The sequence below is a fragment of the Microcaecilia unicolor genome, chromosome 7 (genome assembly GCF_901765095.1).
Source record: "Microcaecilia unicolor chromosome 7, aMicUni1.1, whole genome shotgun sequence".
Taxonomy (NCBI): Eukaryota; Metazoa; Chordata; class Amphibia; order Gymnophiona; family Siphonopidae; genus Microcaecilia; species Microcaecilia unicolor.
Window position 1 is genome coordinate 267,535,311 of NC_044037.1, and position 17,396 is coordinate 267,552,706.

The 17,396-nt window shown below is 40.2% G+C and overlaps 1 protein-coding gene across 5 annotated transcripts in view; it reads right to left on the reverse strand.

The window, feature by feature from the left end:
* Positions 1-1,375: 1,375 nt before the first annotated feature.
* The window catches only part of R3HDM1 (R3H domain containing 1), a 336,575-nt gene continuing 320,554 nt past the window's right edge, over positions 1,376-17,396 (reverse strand). For all 5 annotated transcript variants that reach the window (XM_030210711.1, XM_030210710.1, XM_030210709.1 and 2 more), the window contains 3 exons: positions 14,540-14,622; positions 10,543-10,627; positions 1,376-2,725 (listed from right to left, as the gene is read on the reverse strand). In XM_030210711.1, coding sequence (XP_030066571.1) covers positions 2,367-2,725; positions 10,543-10,627; positions 14,540-14,622 — 527 coding nt within the window. In that variant the 3' untranslated portion in view covers positions 1,376-2,366. The remainder of the gene's footprint in view (positions 2,726-10,542; positions 10,628-14,539; positions 14,623-17,396) is intronic.

Sequence of the window (17,396 nt, forward strand, 5' to 3'; positions counted from 1 at the left end):
GGCATTGGCTCTAGAGATATATCCTAAATGTGTTTAATGAGATGAAATAGTGGTAAATTCCACTTTCCAAAATCAAGAGAAGTTTCTAATCATTCACTGTAAAACCAGAACCACAGAAGTGCTGCTTACTTAAAATATATACTACCGTGAAGAAGGTTAACGAAGCATTAAAGCAAGGGTTCTGTTTAGCATTCAGCGGATACAGATCAGCAAAAGCTGCTTAATGATAACTATTCTTTGCTCTGTGACAGATTGCTGTATATCACTCAAAGAAAGAAAGCCCAAACTAGTCCATATAAGAATATTGGAAATGTATGGAATATCATCATTGCCTGAAGGTTGCTTGGAGTATTAAAAAATAAACTGTTCTTTCAGCTAGTAGAAGGATGTTTCTAAGCCATATTTAAAAACATTTGACTTTGAGGGAAAAGAGGTTTAAATTATTTTAAGATCACTTTCTATATAGTACATTTATGTCTATCCTAAGTTACATGTTTTCTACACATTAAACAAAATGTATAGATTGCATTTACATCGCTAAGGGCTGTTTAATCAAGAGTTTAGCTTTCAGTTTAACAGAAAAGTTCTGAAGAACTGCCATGGCCTATACAACCCAATTTAATAGATGGATAACAGTACACAGACACATTTTGACTAATTCTCAACACCACCACAATGTGGTTGCTGTGAAGGCTAATAAATAGAAATACAACAAAACAAAACATAGGAAAATGAGATACTTTTTATTGGACAAACAATGCTTTTTTTGTTTTGTTTTATTACTATTTATTAAACAAGAATATGAAAAACGAATGGATCAGAGAGAGAGAAAGGACAAATTAACTTATTGTCACTACTCTATATACATTTGAAATACTGAGGTTGTAATTATGGTTTGACAAATTACAGTTTACAGCAGTATGTACTTTTCATTTAAAGAAGTACACTGTGAAGAATATTTTGTTTGTAAACATTTATTTTTTGAACTGAAAAAGGCTTGCATCAGCACAGATTGTACAGCCTTGCAAATTACATAGAAACTGGAAAACGCTGTTCATATGTGCAATAAATTTTTGATATCCAGTGATCCTCTGCAAAAGATACAAAATAAATTGTAAACCACTTAAGAAGTTTCCAGCACTTATTTAGTATATTATCTGAGATGCTGAAAGTAATAAAAAAATTAGCATTGATGGGAATGTAAACTTTAACACTTAGGGCCCAAATTACTAAGTCGCGCATGCTAACACTAGAGATACCCATAGGAATATAATGGGTGTCTCTATTGTTAGGGCCCTGTTTACTAAGCTTTGCCAGAGTCTTTAGCGCATGCTAACCGTGTAGATGCCCATAATATTCCTATGGGCATCTACACGGTTAGCACGTGCTAATTTTTAGTATGCACTAAAAAAGCTAATGCACTTTAGTAAACAGGGCCCTTAATAGCATACAGGACAACTTTCTAAACCTGTGCTTCCTAACCCCACAGCCTTTTGAGTTTTCTGGGTATCTGCAATGAATATGCATGCAAAAAACTGGCATAAACTTGGTCTTTATGTATGCAAATTTCTATTATGCACATCTGTTGTGGATACCATGAACACATAACTAGCCATAAAGTTACCAGAATATGTCTGGGAAGTCCTGGTTTAAAACATTTATTTGGAATTTTACAGTGAGGCAAATGTGTTTCCATCCAATTTATTTTTAAATCTTGAAGCACGCCTGTCCCCCTTTAAATGCTGGAATCGAAGTATCTGATTAAAAATAAATTTTCAAGACATAATTTTATTTACAATTAATTTTCACACAGTCTTAATGCATTCCAGTAAGAAAGGATTTTCTGAAGGATTTCAGTAGTTATTTGGGAAAAAGGTTCTCCTTTGATAGGTGATGGAGAGGAAAATGAATATTTTATCTAACATTAGAGAAATACAACATCGAAGTTTCTAACAAAGGCTCTTTCTTCCCCCTTTTTAACTGTCAGTGGGGTGCTGGTTGTGAAGGGAGATTAAGAAATACAGATTTGAACATGAGTATCTGTTTGAACAAAATTTGCTGTACAAGTGCACTTTGAGTCAGATACAAAGGTCAGAAAAAAAAACACCTACTATAAAGATGAAGGGTCAATTTAACAACATTATTCACAGAATACTGTCACCCTATAATGTCATATCAGGACAGATTCTTATTTATTTCATATTTTAAGTTTTTAAAATTCTTGTTGGATCACTGGGCTATAGCTTATGGCAACATATTCTTGGGGTCTCTGTATACTTAAAAAAGAAATCCCCTAAAATGAAGCCAACCAAGGAAAAAGGAGAAACAGACTGAAGAAAGGCTAATGTCAAATGATGCAGCATTTACTAATGAGAACTAGCTCTTTCCAGAATATTAAAGTTGTAGTGCTTTCGGCTTGTTCTCAGTCTAAACTTGTTAACAAAGTTATTTTGTTTCTTCAGTGCATTTTGAGCTGCTGGAATCGTAGGGAACATTGCTAGAATTGTATATGATGCAGCTAGATCACTGGAAGATTTGGAGTGTTCACTGTTTGCATTGCTGTCTCCACTGCCACAGTAACGATGATGATTTTGCTGCTGTGATTGAGCATCTTGTATCCATCGAATCTTGGCACCAACTTTAAACAGTTCCCCAAATAGCTTTTCAGCGTCTGTACGGCTTATTCCTTCTGGTAGTTCTGTAACTTCTAAAACTTTTCCAACAACTGCAACATGAAAAATGCAGGAATCAGATAATTTACATTGTTAAAATAATATTTTTATAATTTTCACTTAACTTCTGCTCTCAGGATAAGTATATTTAGACAGCATATCTACTGTGCAAAAAAAAAGAGTCTCACTGGTGTAGCAGCATACCTAACTGCCTTTTGGTGTTAGCTGAACAAATGATCCATGACTGGCAAATTTTGTACAGAAAAACTGCAACACACAAAAGATTTACCTGGATTAAAAGAGACAGTGCTGGGGAGGGGGAGTGTGAATTTCAGGGATATAATTTCACTCTATCTGTCCAATGCCCATATTCAGTGCTGGCTGAAGTTGGCCATATAGCTGATTAGAGAAATGACTGTCCTAGAGTTACCAGAGGAGGAGTAGCCTAATGATTAGTGTGCAGTGGCGAATTCCCACTGCAACTCCTTATGACTCTGGTTAAGTCACTTAATCCGCCATTGCCCCAGGTACAAATTAAGAACCTGTACATAATATGTAAACCACTTTGATTGTAACTAAAGAAAGCCAATGTATCAAATCCCATCCCCTTTCCCAGGAAAATTTGGACTTAGTAGTTAATTTATTTTCCTTAAGTCCTGAAAAATCAGTCCAGAACCCATCCATGGAGACCATGGTAGTCAGTATAGGATCCCCCTATAGATAACTGTCTCTCAAAGCCCATCTGAAAGCTACATAGAGATCAAGACTTAGAAAATAAGGGTCACCAGCTTCTCTGTCCCAGACTATGTCCCCAATGAGGCATTATCCTTTTCTGAGGAGGCAATCTCCTTCTGTCTGCTGAATCGGCTATCTCCTCTTCCTCCAGGCCCAGACAGTGGAATGTTCTAGCAGTCCAAACATTGCCATGGTAAACCTGGAGTTCCTTCCATACAGAGACAAAAAAGGTTCCAGAGGTGATCCGGTAAATTATAGACCGGTGAGCCTGATGTCGATGCCGGGCAAAATGGTAGAGACTATTATAAAGAACAAAATTACTGAGCATATTCAAAAGCATGGATTAATGAGACAAAGCCAACATGGATTTAGTGAAGGGAAATCGTGCCTCACCGATCTATTACATTTCTTTGAAGGGGTGAGCAAACATGTGGATAAAGGTGAGCCGGTCAATACTGTGTATCTGGATTTTCAAAAGGCGTTTGACAAAGTACCTCATGAAAAACTCCAGAGGAAATCGGAGAGTCATGGGATAAGAGGTAGTGTACTATTGTGGATTAAAAACTGGTTAAAAGATAGAAAACATAGGTTTAAATGGTCAGTATTCTCAATGTAGAAGGGTAGATAGTAGGATTCCCCAGGTGTCTGTGCTGGGACCGTTGGTTTTTAACATATTTATAAATGCTCTAGAGATGGGAGTAATTAGTGAGGTAATTAAATTTGCTGACAACACAAAATTATTCAATTTTGTTAACTTGCAAAAGGACATTGAGCCTGCAAAGAGGTGGGAAAATGTGGGATACAAATGCAATAAATAAAATTGTGAAAAATGACAAGAGTACCTTACAAGACTGGGCATCCGAATGGCAGATGACATTTAATGTGAGCGTGTAGGAAAGAGGAACCCAAACTATAGCTACATAATACAAGGTTCCACATTAGGAGTCACCGACCAGGAAAGGGATCTAGGTGACATCGTTGATGATACATTGAAACCTTCTGCTCAGGGGGCAGTGGCAGCTAAGAAAGCAAATAGAATGTGAGGTGGTATTAGGAAAGGAATGGAAAACAAAAATGAAGATGTTATAATGCCTTTGTATTGTTCTACGGTGCAACTGCACCTCGAATATGCGTGCAATTCTGGTCACCCCATCTCAAAAAAGATGTAGTGGAATTAGAAAAGGTAGAGAGAAGGACAACAAAAATGATAAAGGGGATGTGACGACTTCCCTATGAGGAAAGGCTAAAGCGGCTAGGGCTCTTCAGCTTAGAGAAGAGACGGCTAAGGGTAGATATGATAGAGGTCTATAAAATAATGAGTGGAATGTGAATCGCTTGTTTACTCTTTCCAAAAATACTAGGACTAGGGGGCACACAATGAAACTACAAAGTAGTAAATTTAAAATGAATAGGAGAAAATATTTCTTCACTCAACATGTAATTAAACTCTGGAATTCATTGCCAGAGAATGTAGTAAAAGCAGTTAGCTTAGTTAGCTTAAAAAAGGTTTGGATAGCTTCCTAAAAGAAAAGTCCATAAGCCATTATTAAAATGACTTGGGGAAAATCCTCTGCTTATTTCTAGGACTAGCTGTTGAGCCCGTAAAAACGGGCTAGTATAGGAAAGGGGGGGGGGGGGTCGAAAGCCCCTTCCCGTCGCCGCTGCAAGGCCCCCCCCCCGCCACCGAGCTCGCCCCCGGCCCTCGCTTCGCTATTGAAACAGCGAGGGAATGCAGCACACAGCTTTGCTGAGCTGCCGTCGGCCTTCCTTCTTCTTCTCTGCCTGTGTCCCGCCCTCGTGTGATGTAACATCGTCGAGGGCGGGACACAGGCAGAGAAGAAAAAGGAAGGACGGCAGCTCAGCAGAGCTGTGTGCTGCGTTCCCTCGCTGTTTCAATAGCGGAGCGAGGGCCCGGCCGGGTGGAGGGTGGGGGGAGCGTTAGCGATGGCGGTTTCGTCCCTCGCAAATGCGCAGTAGACACCCTCTCTGTTCCGCCCCCATCATAATGTATTGACGTGGGGGCGGGGCAGAGAGGGTCTCTACTGCGCATTTGCGAGTGAGTACGACACTCGCCATTTATATGTTTGATAAGCAGCATAAAATGTATTGTATGGTTTTGGAATCTTGCCAGGCACTTGTGACCTGGACCGGCCACTGTTGGAAACAGGATGCTGGGCTTGATGGAACTTCGGTCTGTCCCAGTATGGCAAAATGTATGTACTCATGTAGGAATAGGAAGGTCTCAAAGCAAAACCTGAAGGTGCTGTTGAAGTAGGACACGCAAGAAGTTTTAAAAACTTTTGTCTCAGAATGTAGACAACCAAATGCCACCTTGGGCTACATGATTTGGTTCAGTCCTTCTATTTATCACGTTTGGATACTTTTTGTCTACACATATTCCACAATTATGGGTTCTGACTGCATGTTACACTCAGAATCAGATTCATCTTTGATCGACTAGACACATCTCTGCATGTCAACAGATGCTCCTTTCTATCTATCTACTTATCATTTCTATAGCGCTACAAGGCATACGCAGCGCTGTACACCATACACAGAAGATAATCCATGCTCAAAGAGCTTACAATCTAGATAAGACAGGTAAACAGACAGGACAATTAAGGGTAAGGGAAGAAAGAGGTGAGGATAAAGGACAGGGTAAGTGAGTTAGGAGTCAAAAGACGTGGTAAAGAGGTGGGTTTTGAGTTTGGACTTGAAAATGGCTAAAGATGGGGCTAGATGTACAGACTCGGGAAGTCTATTCCAGGCGTGAGGTGCAGCGAGATAAAAGGAACGGAGTCTTGAATTAGCGGTAGAGGAGAAAGGGACGGATAAGAGAGATTTATCAACAGAACGGAGTACTCGAGGGGGAACGTAGGGGGAGACAAGAGTGGAGAGGTACTGGGGAGCAGCAGAGTGAATGCACTTATAGGTCAATAGGAGAAGTTTAAATAGAATACAGAAACGGATAGGAAGCCAGTGAAGTGACTTAAGGAGAGGGCTAATGTGGGCATAGCGACTTTGGCGGAAAATAAGTCACACAGCAGAGTTTTGGATTGATTGAAGAGGAGAGTTAGCTAAGAGGGAGGCCGGTGAGTAGTAGGTTACAATAATCAACACGGGAGGTGATAAGAGTGTGGATAGTGCTTTGGGGGGTCACAGATGATATTAGCCATTGAGAAATCGGGAGTTGACAACCTGTACTCTCCTAAGGGACTATTATTCCAATGCATTTGAGAACTTTTTTAGAATTTGTTGACTCATGTGGCATGTAGCCAAATTTTAAATACACAATCTTGGAGTAGATTATATCTGCTCTCCTTGTCAGGGGAAGGGGGGGGGGGGGGGGGAACAGGAAGGGAAGGAATAACACTGGCTAATGTTTAACCAATATGGGAAAGAAAGCCATTTAACGATCTGCCTTGTTGTTTTTTGGGACCCTTAATGTTTAACCAAGACAGAAAATGCTATTCCAGTTATGGGTTCTATATATAAAGAACTATTTGGTGTTCTTTTTTCCTATTTTACTCTAAGGTTGAATTGCAACCTCAAAAGCTGGCATATTATGTACTGGTTCACGTTGGTTTTGATTGTGCGCGTGCAATCCCACCCACCACAAGAGCGTGTCCCTGGGAGCTGATATGAGGTCAAAAGGCAAAATGTGGTACTGGAAGTGACGTGTCCCCAGCCAAAATCAAAGATATTTCCTGTGACCTGGAAGTATCTGGTGAGGGCAAGCATCCTTTAAGTCTAGAGAGCATAGCCAATCATTTTCCTGAATCAGAGGGAGAAGGGTGCCCAGGAAAACTATCCTGAACTTATCTTTGACCAGGAATTTGTTCAGAGCCCTTAGGTCTAGGATGGAATGCATACCCCTTGTTTTCTTGGGCACAAGGAAGCACTAGAATCACTTCCCTTCCTCCTCTGATGGAACGGGTTCAACCACATGGGCCTTTAGAAGGGCAGAGAGTTCCTATGCAAGTACCTGCTTGTGCTGAGAGCTGAAGTGAGATGCTCCCGGTGGACAATTTGGTGGTTTGTTGACCAGCCAGTGCAGCACATAACTGAGATGGCCTATTTGGAGAACCCACCAGTTGGAGGTTACAAGGGGCTACCCGCCTTGGAAAAAATTCAGCCTCTCCCGGATCAGTAGGTCATTCGGGACAGTTACCTTTACTACAGCTATGATCTGCTGGAGCCAGTCAAAAGCTCATCCCTGGCTTTGACTGGGGAGTTGGTTGGGCCTTGGGCGCATGCTGTTAATGAGAATAAGCACACTGGGTTCGAGCCTGCTGAGGCTGGCGAGAAGGGGGTGTGGGAATGTATCTACATCTCTGAGAGTAGTAGGGACCCCTCTTTGACTTGCCCAAAAATCTCCTAGATGAGGAGGAAGATGCAGAAGATGTCCAACAGGAGACAGTGTCAATGAAATCAGTCTGTTTCTTTTTGAGGTCAGCGACTTCCTCTACCTTGTCTCCAAAAGGTTATCTCCCTGGTATGTGGAATCTGCCAACCTCTGCTACTGCAGGGTCCAAGTCAGAGACATGCAGCCATGAGAGTCTGCACATTGTTATACTTTGGGTAGAGATCCTGGACGCCACATCAAAGGTGTCATAGGCGTCCCTGGCCAAGAACTTTCTATACGCCTTCTGCTGCTTGACCAACTGGTGAAGCGATTCAGTCTGCTCCTTTGGGAGAGAATCCACCAAATCAGAATTATTGCGCACTAAGTTCCACAAATACAGGTTCATGTAGAGTTGGTAAGATTAAATATGGGAGGTGAGCAAAGAGGCCTGATACATCTTCTGCCCAAAAGAATCCAGGGTTCTAGCTTCTGTGCCAGGGGGCATCAAAGCATAGTCTCTAGAATTCCTAGCTATTTTGAGCGCTGCTTCCAACAACAGGGAATGATGGCGCAACTGTGGCTCATCAAGGAAACTCTGGATCTGATACATGGTGTGTCTCTCTTCTTGGGCATTTCAGGGATCGACAGAGGGAACTCCCAGTTCTTCACCTGAACATCTTTCAGGATCCGGTGAAGAGGGACTGTCACAGCCTCGCTAGGAGGAGATTCGTAGTCCAGGTCCTCGAACATCTCAGAACTGGGCTCGTCCTCTGTCTCCAAATGAATGGGAACGGCAGCCGCCACTTCCCATACAGGCACTCAGATGGAGGCTTCTTCCTTTCCTCTGGAGGGGAGGGGTCAGATGGAATGCTATAGGACAACTCCTCCAAGAAGTACCGTAGATCCTCATCAGACTCCCATGAGTGCTCCTCATGGGTGTCGGCAAAAAACTCCTCATGGGAGGGCTGAGACCGAGCCATGTCCTCAAGAAGGACGTCAAAGAGTGGGTTCTAACCTTGACTCCAGTGAAACTTCCTCCACCAACGTCCTGGCTACGTGGACAGCAGTGCCTTGGCATCTCTTGTATGGAGGGGGAGTGGACCTCCGGGCACTGATGCTTCTCAGGGACCGAATCCCCCAGTGCTCACAGCATCGTGCATCGAGGGGGATTGACACCAATGCTATGTTCGAGCCCCAAAGACTAAAGACACCAAGAATGAGTGTCTTTTCCAGAGATGATCTTATTGCTCCGGAGAAAGTGTTTAAAGCCACTGGGAACCTTCGATGACATGGAAGAGAAAACAGCTGTGGCCAAATGAAACTGCTCGATGGTGACTAAAATAGGGGCAAGCACCAGAAAAATCAAGGGAGAAATACCTGAACAGAGCTCAGGCCTAAGGGCCCACTAAGTGCACCAAAAATAAAAGAAACCTAAAAGTGGGGAAAAATAAACAAACTATAAAGGAAGGGAGAGGGACCTTTCAAAAAAAAAAAAAAAAAGAAAAGTAAGGGTAAAAAACCTCACAGGGAAAGCACAAAAACTGAAAAATAAAAAATGCCCACAGACGCTACAAGGAGTGCGGTACAATCGTGCTCTCTCTCCACAGTGAATGAGGGAAGGCACTCACCCATATGCAGTGGGGATGCTGCACATGCTCAAAAAAGCTATTTTTAGCTGTTTAAGCTGTGCAACGTTGGTCGTAGATGACGTAACCCATGTGTGAGAATATGGCCTGTTTGTCCTTGGAGAATACAAATATTTACACAAGAAAATGTATTCTAAGGTTACAGAAAAATTTAATGCATGACAAGCCTAATCTGGCCCTAAATGTACCCTGGGAAGCTTCACTTGTGTAGAGGAGCAGAGGGCCGGTTCCACAGGCTGTTCTCACCAATGCTCTTCTACCTGGGAGGGAATGTGGAGGAGAGAGGAGCACTGACATGCATGTGAAATCAGTTGCTCATATATTAACTCAGTAGAGGAAGTGGCGCTACACAGACTGTAATTGTTTATTATCTATGCCCAGGTTATATTGTTATAGTTTATGGTTTATTTGAACTTTCTAGACCACTCAAGCTGCCTTGGTAGAACAAAGAAGTACAGGCTAATACAATAGAAAACAGAAAATTAAAGCCATTAATGATAAGAAGATAAACACTCTCACAATGAAAGAGAGAAAAACACAGAAAGGAAGGCGATGAGAAACAAAATAGGATAAAGGAAAAAGCAGAGGACCTCCAGTTGGTGAACTCCACTTAATCGGACACTTCAAATGCAAGCCTAAACAACCAAGCCGTCAGATCAGCTTTGAAAATCTTGATGGAAGATTCTGTGCAGAGTGGTCGGGGAAGATTGTTCCAAGTGTGCCTAGTTGATTTGTAATGGGCGAGCTTTGGACCAGGGAGATCAAGCCAATGATCATCAAGAGAGCAGAGCACCCATGCAGGGGAATATGGAATAGTGAAATGAGCAAGATAGTCCGGTAGCTCCACCCTGCCTACATGGATGAATTTCTTCAAAAGGGTAGTAAATAATTCCTAACAAACAAATACATGAAGAAGTATTTGCTGTGTTGGAATTCATATGAGCAAAGTACAAATACAAAGAACAAATTTAAAAAATATACTACTCTGACACCTACTTAATATTCTTGTTAAGCCCAAAACCGGAAAATGGTTTGATAAGTTTTTTTTTTTTTTGTCTTTTTAAATTTTCTTTTACCCAGGAGACTTTCCGTTTTCTGTATAAATCCATCAGTTTAATATTCCTCATGTTATTCAGTGACATACCTGGCTCTCCCAGAGCAAGATCTGTTGAAGCAGCCTTTCTAGCTGCTTTCTTCCCTCTAATACCATGTCTGCTTCCAGACTGACCCTGTGAAAATAAAAAGTCCACATCAGAAAAGAAAAACAGAACGTTACAATAAAAATGTCCTCTGAAAAATACTCATTGTAACATCTAAATTATCATAAAAATTTGAAGATTCAGTCACCTGGGCTTGCATTAATATGTGGGTAACTTATCTGTTTATTTTTATGCTCGATATTCAGCAACTCTGTAAGTTGCAACAGCTATTTGTGCAGTCCTACTACATGGTTAATGATGAAATTGAATGCATCTAAATCAGAAGCATTGGGTTGCTTGACTCTCCTATACTAGTTTTGATACCACAGTTTAAAGGGTTCCTATTTCTCTTCGGGAACGTATCACTATTCTAGGTGTGCACTTTGACTCTTCTCTCCTCTTTTGATCCCTGAGGCTCTCCACTCCTCTTCTCAGTCGACTGGACTCCTGTTACTCTCTAGTGTGGATTTAAAACTCTTCTCTTCATTGCTTACAATTATACCAATACTGCTGCAAAATTTCTCTTTGAAGCAAGCACGTGTGTCACACATTTACACACCTTGGTGCTCTTCATTGGCTCTCATTCATCTTCCACTTTTTTTTTTTTTTTTTTGCTGACCCATGAAGAACATTATTCAGAGTTTCTTCTCTAAAGTCACCTGGTTCCCTTGTGCTTCAGTCTCCCCTCTGCTTACAGTACTTTAATTAGTTCTTCATCTTCCAAAATCCATTTCAAATCTACCCTGTGATCTTCCTTCAACTGCTTTGCCACGTCTGATTGCTCTAAGAAACGAGGCCTTGAGATCTCATTTTAGGGCTGATCTTAAAACCTACTTATTTACAGGTTACTCTCCCCCTACTTTTTCCTATACTTACCCTTTAGTCTTTCTATCTTATGTTAACTGCTTTGTTGTACTTCTGATCCAAAAGATGATACATCGAGAGACTTAAGAGCTTATTTTCAAAACAGAAAAAAATCCAAAAAGTGACACAAAGCGGCAGATGGACTTTTCTTTTTACCAAAATGTCCACATCGCTATTTTCAAAATGGTTTTCTATGCAGTGTGTCCAAATCACAACGGGGTGGGTTGGTGGCAGGATTTGGGTGTTCCCAAAACTTGGACATTTTTCTGCCATAATGGAACAAAGCAAAAACGGCCAGGGCTAAAAGTTAGAAATGTTGGTTTAGACCTGTTTCAATCATGACTAAGTCACAAAGAGCTGCCCTAATTGACCAAATGACCACTGGAGGGATTAAGGTATAACCCCACCCTTTACTCCCCCAGTGGTCACTGTGTACCCCCTCCCACCCCCCAAAGATGTGAAAGAAAGTACATACCAGCCTCTATGACAACTTCAGATGTTATGGTCAGTCCCATTAGAACAGCAAGCAGGTCTCTGGAGTAACCTCGTGGTGTACTGTAGAGAAGGGGACCCAGGCCCATACCCCACTGTAACTGGTATATTTGTGGTGGAAAGTGTGAGCCCTTCAAAAACCAACAAAAACCTACTGTACTCACATATAGGTGACACCTGCAAACATAAGAGTTAGTGTAGTGGTGTATAGTTGGGTTCACTAGGTTTTTGGTGGGTTTTTGGAGGGCACACCATACAATATAAGGGGGTAACGATGAGATATTTACCTGGGACTTTTTGTGTGAAGTCCACTGCTGTGCCCCCTAGGGTACCCCACTGCTCTGCTGGGATGTCTGTGTGGCCAGTCTACAAAGAATGCTGGTCCCCCTATACATTCTAATGGCTTGTTTTTGGGTGTTTTCCCCTTCGATGTTTTTTTTAGTTGAAAATGGTTTAAAAAAAAGATAGATGTACTGAGCACAAAAAACATCTAGCAAATGGCCATTTTCAAAAGAAAAAGTTGGACATTTTTCCTGGTTTGAAAATGGCCACGCTCACTACTGGATTTTTGGATGTTTTCTACAAAATGTCCAAAATTGGATTTAGCCTTCATATCGAAAATGCCCCTCCACATAAACTAAAGTTATCTGGACAGCACTGAATATCTGCACTATCTGCATAACTTTGGATCCGGCTCTCTGCTACCTCATCCTGAGCATGTAACTTTTGGCTGACAACTCTATATCCAGTCACAAGTTTATGCATTGGCTGCTTTGGAATCTAAAAAAGGATTTGAGAGGTTAACGCTGAAATTAAATTCAACCTTTTGAATATCGACTCCAGGTGTCTTTTCAGAATATTTTCATCTAAAGAATATTATAACATACAAAATGAAATAAAAAAGGACACTTTCCTTGCAAATTATTTTTAAACTCTAGAGTTTGGGTAGGATTATCTATATTTACAAACTTCTATCTTTCTGAAACCTTCGCTATAAAAGCTGATCATATCAGATATTTCTCTTTGGTATAAAAGTACAAAGATTTCATTGAATCTGCAAGGACACAAAATATGAGAGAAACATTTACTTATTTTGTTTCTGTTTTACAAGAAATGTGGTACTAACCAATTTCTGCGCTTCTGTATTTTAACAGCAACTGTGTATAAAATAAGAAAACCCAGGAGAATTCACATTACTGAAAAATGTTTAATAACTACTTAAGCACATATAATGATGTTCTACACTCTCAAGTTGCTTATAAAATTACCATGTAAGGGGCCTTTTTACTAACCCGCACTAAGATTTTATATCTAATGTACACTTATAGCCAAAGTTAAGGTGCATCAGGTGCAAAGCCTCTATGTTAATCGTTAGGGGCATTCCAAACACTTTGGGAAAGACAATCATGTAGTTCTGATAATTACCATATGTCAAAGACATGGCTGATAATGCGGAATACAGTTTACTACGTCTCTAGAGCAATAGTTCTCAATCCAGTCCTCGAAGCAAACCTAAGCGTTTGGATTTTCGGGATATCCACAATAAATTAGCATGAGAAAAATCTGCACACACAGTCATTTTATGCAAATCTACCCTGAAAATTTAATTGAGGAAGTGTGCTCCTGGGACTAGGTTAAGAACCACTGCTCTAGAGAGGTAACTAACCGTTTCAAATGATCACCCACATGAGTAGTTACTTGTTTTTACATCAGGAGTTTGTATTATGCTGCTATTTCTTTGTTGTATGCGTATACTCTTGTTGTGCTTCTCAATACTTAATAAAGACGTCTACAGTTTTGTGAATGCAACGTCCCACTATCCCTGGAAGCAGGTAATTTGACCGAAACGCTTTTGTTCTACATATGCTTCAGTGTCGGGAAGTGGAATTGTTTTGATCAATGCTAAATCTGCAAATGCAGGATAAGTAGTTGCCATTTATACTTCTCTTTATTTGTTTAGAGTTTGTTATGAGAATTTGATTTTGATGATACTATGGTGCATGTAATACACAGTTATATTTAATATAAATTTTCAGTTTTTCAAATAAAGTGTGAATATAAGTTCTTGTGGAGGTGTTGGTCCCGGGTGGCAAATGATTGATGTTAAGCAGTAGACTCAAGGGTTTGGAATAGCTGAGCACTATAGGAGACCTATGATATAAGTTTGATGCCTCCAGTTCCTTTTCTCCTCCCTTTTTTTATTACATCACAGAATCTTCTGTTCCCTCTTGATATACGATTGTTTTTGAGGAGCATTAGCTTGTATAGTATATTGAGGATTGTTTCCCCTTCCTTTTGATTGATGACTCATAAAACATATCAAACATTTGCCTATGCACTGGATTAGATGGTCTTTCAGTGTGAATCCATGGAAATCAGTATATCCATTCAGTGTATCCCATGTATCTGACTAACTGTTCCTCCGGTGTACCATTGGTGCTTCTTAGGCCAACATGGTACGTCTCTATCAAAGCCTACAGCCAATCTCATCAAAAGACATAACATTTTCTTACTGTAAGCATTTATACCAACTTTCTTCTGGTGAAGAGTTTGTAATGCAGTGAGGGAAAAAACTCTCTAGGGTACCTGTTGACTTGCTATATGTCCATGTAGTAAAGAAGAGGAATTGTACTGCAGCGGCGGTCCAAGCAATGGATATCTGGCATCTCCTGCAAATAATGAAAAAAAAAATGCATGTATAAATGTGTATAATATAATCAAATACATCTCTTCTGCTATTTCCATGAAAACACAATTAATTACCGTTGAACAGTACTCTAATGGGCTCAAAATAAGAACCTAGGGCAGTATATCAAGAATAAAATTAACATGAAACCTTCCTCTAATTGCTCTCCAAGAATAAAATGAAAATGAAGCCATGTGAGCTGTCATATACTTCCTTATATTAACTTTCCAAGCTAAACTAGAGCTGGGCCTGAAGGGGGTAAGGAAGAGCTACCATAAATCATGTCTTAATTTCTCTTTGACAAAGTTTAAAGTGGTAAATGAAATTACTAAAAAGAAAGCATGATGTATAACCAGAGTGAATTCTTAGTTGCACAACTGATATACATTTTTCTGTATATGTGTATCTATATCTATTTATCTATTTCTTTCTCCTATTCACTTTACTATAGAAAGTTCAGGTGGTTGGCTGGGTAGGTTAGAATTATAAGATACTTTTTCGTTCTGCAATGGGTTGATGATTGGAATCTAGTTCATATTCAAATGTGATGATGGTGGCTTCTCCCATTTCCCTAAGTAAATATGTAGGGTGCCAGTGTTTTGCTCTACACCCTCTGTAATGGTGTTGGCAAATGTGAAAAGAACTCTTCCCCCCCTCCCCCAATGTGTACTCTACCCTGTAGTTTCCATACACAAGTAGCAGAAAAAGTGACATTTAGCATTATAGAAGGAAGGTTTTATGTGGTGCATCAACTCTACTGGAAGACTAAGGATCATTTCATAAAAAGCTGCTTGTAAAGCTAATATACATATAAGTTACACTAGTTTTCTTATGAAAGGTATGCCCTAGAAAATGACACAGGGATGGGGACATGTGGTTAACTGCGGGGACGGAGACAAACTTTGTCCCCGCGTCATTCTCTAAAAGCTTGAGACTAGTCTTAAATAGGTTGCTCCAACTATAAAATGCTAGTGTCAATATGTAAAAACTTTACACATCTTAGACAACTGGCAACTGAATTCAAAGATAAAAACTGCAGAAGCTGCTTTTGGATTGAAATGAAGCACTGTTAAATGTCATCATAGTCTGCCTTTGATATGGCAACAAGAGTCTTGTCTGCTGATCAGACTCCTAACATCTGCAATGTCCTTCCATCATGTGCCCAGTTGCTCAAGCATCTTACTGTTACTTCAACAGATTCATCCATTGTGGCTGGCATCAAGGAGCATTTCCAACACCTAATTGACACATATTTTCCAGTTTAATCTCCTACACACTCTTGGTTCTTTTCTATACCCATGTCTGAAAGACAATCCAATTATCTTCCCAGTTGACATTAAAAAAACAGGCAACGGAATCTGTGAGTAGGTTGTACCAAAATCAGATCGAAATAGAAGGCTCGAGTCCATCAATATTAACAACTCAGGATCCTTCACAATCCACATTCCCAGAAGAGCCCCCCTCCAAAAGAATGAAAATGGATGTTAGCAGTTTTATGAGCAACAATTTTGGAACAATGCCTCCTTTGAAGGCTATTATTAATGAATTGAACAGTTATTTATGTTCAACTGATGCAGACAATGATGTATTGAATTTTTGGAAAAACTGTTGGCCAAAACGGGGGATTCTATGCATTCCTGCTACCAGCCTATGTTCTAAGAAGATATTTTCTATTGCAGGAAGGACTATGAAATACAGGAGAGCTGGACTGAATCCTGAGATTGTTAATTACTTCTTATTCATCCACAGTTTAAATATGCATAACAATGTTTCATAGGGCATAGTTCTCCCCAGCTAGGGCATACACAGCAGGTTATATTTTGTCCCTCTGGACATTTTAACAGTGTGGCGTAGGGTTCCTTGGGGTAGCAGAAGTCAGATATTGTTGGGGTTGGAAGGGTAAAGGGTGGCGGGGAGGTGGGGGGGTTATTTCAGTTGCTTGTTTTGTTTTCTATTTGTGCTTTATAAACATTTGTACAGAATATTGCTCCTTTTTATACTTTAATAGAAAGATTTAAATATAAAATCCTAAGTGTTCGATGCTTGTATAGATAAGGCCAGAGTCCACGGGGACAAACGCTGTCCCCATGCCACTCTGTAGTATGCAGATTCTGTTAAAATTATTCTATAAAAATCACCTGCACATATTTAAACCTATTTAGTATATATAACATTTGAAAGCAATTTGGACTAGATTCTGTAAATGGTGCCTGGGCACCATTATAAAAAGGGGCACCAAGCGCTATTCTTGAAACAGCACTCCAAGTTAGGCGCCATTTATAGAATAGCGCTTAGTGCCAGGATCCATGCCCAATTTTGAGCGCAAGAATTTACACCAGTTGAACCTGGTGTAAATCCTCGCAACTAAATTAGGCACGGAACTGCCATATTTTATAACAGTGTATGCAAATTCTAGGAACGTCCCTGACCTGCCCATGCCCTTCCCCTGTTTTGGATCTGTGCGCAAAACTTTACAGGCACATCTTTACAGAATACGGACTACAAAGATGAGCACGTAAACTCAAATTATTTCCAATTAGCCCCAATAATTTAGTGCCAAATTATTGGTGCTAATTGGCCCATTATTCAATTAAATTGTACAAATTAGGAGTGCGCCCAAATTTGTGTGCCATATATAGAATTTACTAGTTTATGTGTATCCTTTTGAAAATTAAAGTTCGTATGTAAGTCCAAACCCTATCCTAATTCCTTACCCAGGATAGCCTCTTGCTGGAGATAAGTTGAAGTACGTATGAA